We start from the raw sequence: 10,127 nt of genomic DNA on the forward strand, positions 1-10,127 counted from the left end.
ACGTTACCACCAATTTTTTCTCACTCAGATGAAATATATCACTATATGGGTTGAACTGTGAACCTTTCTTCCCTGGACTTTTGCTGATATGGTATTTATGCAGATTATACGTAGAAATTATGAGCTTTTATGTTCTAAGAACTTAGAGACAGATGTTAGCTTCTATCAAAACAGAGATGATTTCTCACCAGATATGAAGATATGCAAATATGGGAAAAGGAATCTTGAATCTCAGAAGTTTAATGTGGACTGACAGACTTTTGTATATCTTTTCTGGTAGCTGAAACCAAAATAAAAAATATTGATGCACATTTTATTATAAGGAACTGTGAAAAACAATTCTTAGGTTATGAGTATGAGAGTGAAGAAACTTTACAAGAACCCAAGATTTATCCTTCTCAATATTTTCATGGTTCTGATGGTGAGTTCTGTGGCTGATTCTCCTGCAGGAACTCACCTTTGTAATATTTTACAAAATTACGTAATGCTCAGAGTTTTTAATTACAAGTTTAGATTGATTAACATACCATCCATGGTATGGCACAAGAATTGAAGAATATGCTATTCAATATTGGGTTATCAGAGAAGCTTCCATGTCCACTGTGACATCAAGAACCAGATACAAGTCAACTCACTCTATAAAAATAGTTAAAATAAATGGAAAAACAAGACAAAATTTACCAATCATGGCCAAGAACAAAGATTTCCCGGAACATGGTCCCTTGAGCTAGCCAATAAAAAGGCCATAAATCCCAATTGTGCAAGTGCAATGCCATCATCAGCAATACCAAAATAACAACAAAATCCCTCATGACATAACTAACAGACCTCCAAGGATTCTTAACCCAACAATGCTTGGAAATAGTACAAACATATTATCAATACAAAAAATAACACTAAAATTACATAAAGAAAGGAGTGCAGAGACGAATTAAAAGAAAAACAGAGAAAGAAGAACTATGACGTACTAACATGTTCGTTCATTAGCAAATGAAACTCAATTAAAATCTACATGTAACCTGCAAAAAGAAAGAGAGAAAATGAGATTCTGATATTTGAAATTTGAGAGAAGAAGAATAACAGATGTATATATATCAATAATTTAACTCAATTTACAAATCAAGGAGTGATAGTTTCTATAGATAAGTATGAAATTCAAAATTTAAAAATATAACCAATAAAGGAGCAAATCATGCATGATTGATTAGCCTAAAATCTTTTTCCATAGAATTAAAATTATAAATGTAGATTAAGAATATTTATACAAACATACCAAATCAATACAAAAAAATAATACTAAAATTACAAAAAAAGAAAGAGTAAAAGAGACGACATATCAAATCAATACAAAAAATTATATTAAAATTACAAAAAAAAAGAGTAAAAAGTCGAATAAAAAGAAAAAAAATTGAAAATAGAAGAATGAGAGAGATAAATGTCTGATGTAATTTGAAATAGTGGTTTTTGAAGGTAGATATATTTGAATAGATAGTTTTAGCGTATTCGTGGCTAAAATTGTGAATCTTGAGTAGCACACATATAATATTAATTGGGTAATTTGATTGGATATGAGATAATTAAGGAAATTTGAATTTCAAAAAAAACAATTGAATGTGTAAATAAAGAATGAGAGAGAATAAGGAAACCAATAATTATAATTGAATTAACAGATGTGAGAAAATCATGCAAATCTTTCCTTAGATAAGATGTTTAAATTTTAAAATTCAAAATTTTTCCATATTTAATGTTTTGATGGGTAAAAAAATGGGGTAAACTTATATGGATATATCCATGGATATATAGATTTTATACTTAATATGGGTCATGGGTAAATTTATTTACCCATTGGGTAAATTTTGTGGATATATCCATGGATCTAATGATTTTATACTTAATATGGGTTATGGGTTAAAAATTTTACCCATTTGGAAAATGGGTAAATTAAGGAGTACACTTTAAGAATATATAGATGTATCAATTAAAAAAATAATTATAATCCCGTTATTACACATGAATATAAAATTATTATATTGTAATCAGCTAATTACCCCGTCTTAACTCAATAGTTAATGTTATCAAAATATAAACAAATGAGCTCTCAATAGGTTAAAGTCATATACTTGTTATAAGTATGTCATGGATTCAATTCTCCATGCCAACAATATTTTTCCATATTTATTCAAGTACGAGGGTAAAATAGTAAATTCGAATTAAATATTTCCCCACAAAAGTAATGTTGCAGTATTATATATTGAAAATGCTAGATATCCCAAATTTTTATCCCAAAAATTTTCCCAAATCTGATGTGTCACATGAATAGTTGGTAACTTTCCTAATAATAAAATGGTACCCCGCGTGCATTAATATGCGCTCACCAATTAAAATAAGTCATGTATCAGCCAGGTCATTTGATGTTACTCAATTCAATATCTTTCCTCTTCATAGTTATTTTTTTTATTATAGAACTTCACCATTTTGTACTAAAAGCTGTTGTTTTCTGATGATATGTATTCTTGAGTGGTACATACCAGAAACTGTAGTTATCAGATTACTTTCCATTTTATTCACTCATTATTACAAAAAAAATCATCACGAAATTCCATTGTTATGATATTGATGTGTTCTGTTCTAAGGTGCCGGTATTATGTACCTACAGGTATTCACTGAACCCCAAAAAATCAATTATAAGAGGGCGGGCACATGATGAGCTGCTGAGAGGTGATGGCGAAGGCAACCTCAGGGACGCAGTGCCTAACTGTTTGTCCGTTGTTGATCCTCTAGCCTCTGTTTAATCAGGAAAACAAAAAATAAGCATTTGAACCAGAAGATGTTAGTAATTCTTATTATTTAAGTTTGCTCGTAAAAGAGAGGGATGAGATAGCTTAGATGATTAAGGATTTATTTCTCGGTATCTCAGGTCTTAAGTTCGATTCTCGCTCGTTCTCAAGATTTGTTAGAACAGTTACTCACACATGAAAAGGTTTTATCTCTTGTCATTTCAGGTTCTGGGTCCAATTCTCGCTCGTCCCTAAGATTTATCTATGTTAAAACAGATTCTCAGATGTATAAGCCTAATTAGTAAAAAAAAATGTTCTTGTAATATATCTTAAATAATTTGAATAAAATAAGAATAATATTTGTGTTAAAAAATGGGCATGGGCAGAAGTGTGTAGCACATTGAATGGGCGTTTAATTAAAGTGTGAAGTTAATAAAAAAAACGGTTATGACTTGTGGTCACTAGATATACAAACGCCATTTACGTACCTAAAACTTTTGCATGAATCTCTATAGCTATACAAATTGAGAAAGATATATAATATAAGCCTAAACCATGCAATTTCATTTCCACCGTTGTCTATGATTGATTTCTAAGCAACAACGTTTCATATTAATTTCCTTGCTCTCTGTTAAAACCTTCCCCTTCCCCTTCCCCTTCCCCTGCATTTTGATATTTGATATATTTATAGCTAGACCTCATGTATTCAATCATAAAACAATGTCTTAGGAAACATAAGTTTGTTGTTATTTGTGGTTCATGGATTTTTCTATGAAGCGCAAGTCACAGGGTCATAACATCCCCAACAACGCAGATCACCACCAGGAGTTGAGCCTCGAGCACCTCCCCATTCTCTCTGGACACCGAGGCACGTCCTCCTCCCCCTCCTCCCCCACCAGCTCTGAAGATAGCGGAGAAATCATCGTGGATATCGACGGTTCATCTGAGGCTACCGTCCCCTCCAAGGACCCGTCCTCATCATTGTGGCGCCAATCTAGCTATGAGTTTTGGACGGATCAAAAAGGAGGAGACGATAGCGAAGAACAAGAAATGTCTGACATTGAGAAGAATCATTCATCAGGCCGCCCTCCTCGTGTTATGGAGAACAATCGTTCAAAAGTTTCGTTTCAAACACCTTCTAAACAATTGACAGAAGATGAGAATAACAATGCAGCAGGGGCTGGCGAAGACAATGTGGCTGGTCGGTTGCACCCAAGGAAACAACCATCAAATGTCTCGAATGCATACAGTAGTGCTGGGGCTGGGGGTGATCGCGAAGAAGTGGTTAAATGTACATCTTTTCAGAGGAGACCTAGTGTTTTATTGTCAACCAAAACTGTCTCTAGGCTAAGTGACCCGCCTATTGCTGAGCGGAGGGCTGATCGCATACCTGCATCGGGACCTCTTAAGTCCGGTAAGGTTTCTGGAATGCTTGAGAAAGTGCCCGGTTTAGAGGATGATGATGATGATGATGAGATATTTATTGATGATGTGCCTTCTGATGATTTCAAGACAGCTAAGCTTGATGCATTGACATTATTACAATGGATTAGTCTATTTACGATTATCAGCATTTTGGTTTGTACCCTAAAGATTCCCGGATGGAAGCGAGCAGAATTTCGAGGATTGAAGTTATGGAAATGGGAGGTTCTGGTACTTGTTTTGATTTGTGGTAGATTGGTTTCTGGTTGGGCTATAAGAATTGTTGTTTTTTTTATTGAGAGAAATTTTATGTTACGGAAACGAGTCTTGTATTTTGTTTATGGTCTACGAAAGGCTGTGCAAAATTGTGTATGGTTAGGTTTGGTTCTGATAGCTTGGCAGTGTTTTTTTGACGACAAGATTGAAGGTAATAATGAGTTCTTATGGTTTATCAACAAGTTAATGTGGTGTATTGTAACTGCTACATTGCTGTGGCTACTGAAGACACTCATGGTTAAAGTTCTTGCTTCCTCGTTCCATGTTAGCACCTTCTTTGATCGGATTCAGGACTCACTGTTTAATCAGTACGTGATTGAGATGTTATCAGGGCCGCCTCTAATTGAGTCGCAAAACAATCAAGATGAGGAGGAGCGGACAATGATTGAAATTTCAAAGCTTCAGAATGCAGGAGCTACTCTGCCCCCTGATCTGAGATCAGCCATTCCATCTCCTGCAGCAAGGAGTGGGAGAGGATTCCAGACTCCAAGTAGACCTGATAGCAAAAAAATTTCGGGGACATTGAAGAGCAGCAGCAATAAACCGGAAGAAACAATAACAATTGATCATTTGCATAAGTTGAACCCCAAGAACATCTCAGCATGGAACATGAAAAGGTTGATGAATGTGGTCCGACATGGCTCTCTTGTTACACTCGATGAGCAGATAGAAGATCTGACAGATGACGATGAATCTACTAAGCAGATTAAAAGTGAACACGAGGCTAAACTTGCAGCTAGGAAAATATTTAAGAATGTGGCTAGGCCGAGGTTCAAGTAAGTAATGTACTTCTGTTTCGTAGTTCATTTATATGTTGGATTAAACAACGATCATATATATACATTGCTAAACATCTTCCTGTCGGACAGGTACATCTACATGAATGACTTAGTGCGTTTCTTAAGAGAGGATGAAGCTATGAAGGTTATGGCTATAATAGCAGGATCAACTGAATATGACAGAATAAGCAAGAAAGACCTCAAGAATTGGGTGGTAAGAACTTCAGTACCGAGATCAGAACCAACTTCTTAGTCATTCAATCCCAGTTTGTGTTTCATGTCATCTTTAATCCTCTGTGGCTTGTAGGTGGATGCTTTTAGAGAACGAAGAGCACTGGCATTAACGCTTAATGATACAAAAACAGCTGTAAACAAACTTCATCATATGGTGAATGCATTAGTTGGAGCGGTTATCTTTATTATCTGCATTCTGATACTGGGACTTGCTTCCACCCAATTTTTGCTTGCTGTTAGCTCTCAGATAGTTGTTGTGACATTTATATTTGGAAATTTCTGCAAGACTGTATTTGAAGCTATTATCTTCTTGTTTGTGATTCACCCGTTTGATGTTGGCGATCGTTGTGAAATTGGTGGAATTCAGGTACCAAAAGAATGTAGAGTAATACTGCATCTACTAATTATATGCAAGTGCTAAGGTATGCAAAATTTCTAATTCGAATCATTTTCTTGGTTAATTTTCAGATGATTGTCGAAGAAATGAACATTTTGACCACAGTTTTCTTAAGATATGACAGCCAGAAAATTGTATATCCAAATAGTACTCTTTCAACAATTCCTATTCATAACTACTACCGTAGTCCAGACATGGATGATGCAATTGAATTTTACATCCATATTGCTACCCCGATAGAGAAGATCAATTTGATGAAACAGAAAATTTTAAGGTACACCAGTGATGGAAGTAAATACACATTGCATTTCAGTGAATATGTACAACATGATGACTTACCAAGTTTCTTAAATCTTGCAGTTACATCGAAAACAAGAAGGACTACTGGTACCCGAATGCAGTTCTTGTAACGAGGGACATTGATCAGTTGAACAGAATTAAAATGGCTTTATGGCCAACACACAGAATGAATCACCAAAACATGATAGAGAGACACAACCGGAGATCTCTCCTTCTGGAAGAGATTATTAAAACCGTCAAAGAATTAGGAATTGAGTATCAACTGTATCCCCTCGACGTCAACATCAAAAACATGTCCGAAGTCAACTTCACAAGAATGCCCTCTACTTGGACAAGTCCTTCTTGAGAAGATCACCACTGAGTTCCTGAAAAACAAATGTACATAGATTTTCATTTTTCTGTGAAATGCAGAATCAGAAAATTTCTCGTTATAAAAAGTTGAGCACAACCACAGACTCTATATTTCGCATGCATGGCTTTGAGTCCATAATTTTATGCAGCAGCTCTTGATACTGAGCTGATCACTGGGGCGAGACTACTGCAAAAGAATATTATAGAGAGAGTCCATGTAGCATCTATAGAAAATAATTTAGACTCTCGAGGCCATGTAGCATGACATGTGTCTTGCCATTCATGATTTATGATCAGACAATGTACAGTTAACCATTATACAGAAAAAGAATCAACACAACCAACTCTTACAGTTAAACTTTTCTTTTCGCAACAAAGCATCCAAATAGTCTGATTTTCTTCCTATCAATCCTCATTGGAGTTTCTGTGCGTACCACTCACTCTTTAATCGAATGTCTTCTTGTAAGCAGCTCATCAAACTAGTGTAAAATCTATCAAGCATGCGAAACAGTAAAACACAGATGCATTCTATGCAAATCCAACTTCAGCTTTGAAGTCGAAGATGTGCAATCTATTGCCTCAACCCATGGCCAACCCTAGAGATTCGGATGCCCCAGGCAAACTTACAAAGTGGTGCCCTTTTTGAAACATGGTTATACCTTTAAAAGATAGTAGCTAACAAGGCCTCTAGTAATTAAACAATATTTGAGAAAAATTAAATACCTAGAGTAGGGAAGATAACATCATAACTAGGATTGTTCACGAACCGAGCTGTTGGCGAACAAGCTCGAGCTCGGCTCGTTAAGAGCTCGTTCGGCTCGGCTCGTTAACAAACTCGAGCTCGAACAGACAAATGTGTTTGTTAAGAAAAACGAGCTCGAGACGAGTTTTGGGGTGTTCGGCTCGAGCTCGCTCGTTAAAACTCGAAAAAATTAAAACATATCCTGAATATTTTTATATAGGTAAATACTAAATTTTAATCTAATACATTCCTTTTATTTGAACACCTCTGGAAATCTGCTTGTACAGAAGATTTCGGTAATTGCCAATCTAACTGCAAGATATCTACTGAATTGCTAAGCTAATGTGAAAGTTGCAGATTTTTTCGAATCCGTAAAAAATAAGAAAGCTACAGTCACAGATGGTGAAGCAGCAGGAGTAAGAAAGTATTTGGTTTACATTTTCCTTAAATATACAAGCTCAATTTGTGCTTCCTGAAAAACCTTAAAAGCCAAGCACCACACAACAATAGCACAATTATCAGGATTCAGGACTACATAACCAATAATTCATAAAAATGTTACCAGCCATGAGTTACATCATTTGTCAGTTCAGACAAGAACTGTTATATCTACTGGTGAGAAACATGCCAATACTGATGTCAGCTAAGTTGTCATTCAAGTTAGTTACAATATTGTCGGGATGTATAAATATAGACTCTGTGTGTTAATTCCGTAACAACTTTCATTATCAATACTTTTTAGTTCTTCATCATTATCATCTGCAATGTAATCACAGTATACTCATCTTCTTCAATTCAACTTAGAGATATCTGTATAATTAGTTTGTCATGGTATCAGAGCCTTACATCGTTCCTTGTTGTTTATCCGCTGCTTACTGATCTACATCTACTGATTATCATCTTCCTCACGATTTTGATATTTCATGATTTCAATCTCTTCTGCGATTTCGATCTCTCTCGTTGTTCTTATCTCTCTCGTGCTTACAATCTCTCTCACTGTGTTCATTTCACTTGCCTCTTAAACTTGTCAATCTAAGATCTGTTTTGTGTTCAGATCTATTACTGTGATGGCCTCTTATGCAACTGCTACAATTGGTAGTACTTCAGGCTCCACCTCTACTTTATCATCTACGATCATTGATGCAAATCATCCTTATTTTTTGTAAACATCAGACAATCCAGGTATTCCTCTGGTTACTCAACTTCTTACTGATCAGAATTACTATGACTGGAGTAGATCTGTATCAATTACGTTATCTGTTAAGATGAAATTAGGTATGATAGATGGAAGTCTACCTAAACCTCTTTCTACATCTAATCATTATGCGTTATGGTCACGATACCATGATATCGTGTTGTCCTGGTTGCCAAACTCCATGACTACTGAAATCTGTAATAGTGTTGCATATTTTTCAACTGCGAAGGAGATTTGGGACGATCTCGCTGTGAGATTTTCACAGTCAAATATGCCTCGTGTTTTTCATCTTCGAAAAGAGCTTAGTTCTCTTACTCAAGGCTCAATGAGTATAACTGCATATTTTACCAAATTTTGTACTTTACTTGCTGAAATTGACACCTTGAACCCTATGCCTAAGTGCATATGTGCATCCTGCAACTGTGCTTGTAACAATGCTAAGAAACTGGACAACTATGCAAATATGCTTAAGCTCAGTCAGTTTCTTATGGGGCTTAGTGATGAGTACACCTCTGTGCGAGGTCAGCTTTTAATGATGCAACCTATGTCTTCTCTCAGTCAGGTTTTTTCATTGCTATTGCAAGAGGAATCTCAAAGAGGATTTGCTAAAATTGGTCAATCTCCTCTAGCTGACAGTATGGCTCTTACTGTCAAGTACAACAATCTTTCCAAGTTCAGGAATAATACTGGTCATCAATCAGGTTCTCAGAAGAAAGCTAATACTGATGTAGTGTGTGATTACTGTCACACAACTGGTCACTCTAGAGATAAATATTTTTGTTTGCATGGTTATCCTGATTGGCATATGCTTTATGGCAAGCCCAAGCCTAAACCTCGAAAGAATGTTTCTGCTGTTGTCAAATCTGCAGCTCAAGTCTCTACAATCTCTCATTCTTCAGAAGTGTCTATTGATAATTCTGAGAAACCTATAATGCTCTTCACAGATGCTCAGTGTCAACAATTATCAAAAATGATTCAAGACTCTCTTAGGCAAACAAATACTTGGAATACCAATTCTTCTGCAGCTCAAATGAATGGTACTGATATATGTCCATTTAATAATACTTATTCTTGTTCAGTTGTAACTGTGCATTCAGTCGTCCCTCCTGACAGCTCTCAGTTTACTACCTGGATCCTTGATTCAGGAGCCACAAATCATATTACTTGTCATCAACATATTCTGCATAACTTGCAACCTATGCAGGCTGACTTGTATTTACCAAATGGAAAATCTGTTGCCATTACTCATTCTGGAAATTTGCAATTAACCAAAGACATTTTGTTAACCAATGTCCTTTGTGTGCCTGGTTTTAATTGTAATCTCATTTCAGTTGCAAAATTACTTTCTCATCCTTCACTTGCCATTGTTTTTTCTGCTACTACTTGCATTTTGCAGGACCTTACTTTAAAGAAGGAGAGAGAGATTGGTAGCCTACAGGATGGTCTTTACAAATTCACAGTCCCTGGCTTGTTTCAGTATGCTGATGTTACTACTTCTAGAGTTCTTATTAATAGTGCTACACCTACTCTTAGTGCTAAGCCACTTTGTAATTCTGTTTCTGATTCTGAAATACAATTGTGGCATTTTAGACTGGGCCATCCCTCTGCAATGATTCTTAATAAAATTTCTATCATTCCTTCTCATTCTCATACA

At 35.7% G+C, this 10,127-nt stretch overlaps 2 protein-coding genes across 2 annotated transcripts; both read left to right on the forward strand.

The window, feature by feature from the left end:
• The first annotated feature begins 3,426 nt into the window (after window positions 1-3,426).
• LOC141667825 (mechanosensitive ion channel protein 6-like) lies at window positions 3,427-6,894 on the forward strand. Its single transcript, XM_074474452.1, has 5 exons — window positions 3,427-5,251; window positions 5,345-5,468; window positions 5,562-5,855; window positions 5,957-6,159; window positions 6,246-6,894. Exons 1-5 carry the CDS (start codon window positions 3,537-3,539, stop codon window positions 6,529-6,531), a joined length of 2,622 nt encoding a protein of 873 aa, XP_074330553.1. The 5' UTR covers window positions 3,427-3,536; the 3' UTR covers window positions 6,532-6,894.
• Window positions 6,895-8,021: 1,127 nt separating this feature from the next.
• On the forward strand, window positions 8,022-10,127 carry LOC141668129 (uncharacterized). Its single transcript, XM_074474835.1, has 2 exons — window positions 8,022-9,510; window positions 9,870-10,127. Exons 1-2 carry the CDS (start codon window positions 8,544-8,546, stop codon window positions 9,902-9,904), a joined length of 1,002 nt encoding a protein of 333 aa, XP_074330936.1. The 5' UTR covers window positions 8,022-8,543; the 3' UTR covers window positions 9,905-10,127.

The sequence above is a fragment of the Apium graveolens genome, chromosome 6 (assembly GCF_009905375.1).
Source record: "Apium graveolens cultivar Ventura chromosome 6, ASM990537v1, whole genome shotgun sequence".
NCBI lineage: Eukaryota > Viridiplantae > Streptophyta > Magnoliopsida > Apiales > Apiaceae > Apium > Apium graveolens.

Bases quoted from the DNA above. Each gene is read 5' to 3' on its own strand.
- LOC141667825 (XM_074474452.1), top strand. From the start codon at position 3,537: ATGGATTTTTCTATGAAGCGCAAGTCACAGGGTCATAACATCCCCAAC. The intron at 5,252-5,344 runs GTAAGTAATGTA...CCTGTCGGACAG, and splicing joins GTGGCTAGGCCGAGGTTCAA to GTACATCTACATGAATGACT. The intron at 5,469-5,561 runs GTAAGAACTTCA...TGTGGCTTGTAG, and splicing joins AAGACCTCAAGAATTGGGTG to GTGGATGCTTTTAGAGAACG.
- LOC141668129 (XM_074474835.1), top strand. From the start codon at position 8,544: ATGAAATTAGGTATGATAGATGGAAGTCTACCTAAACCTCTTTCTACA. The intron at 9,511-9,869 runs GTACTGATATAT...TGCATTTTGCAG, and splicing joins TTCTGCAGCTCAAATGAATG to GACCTTACTTTAAAGAAGGA.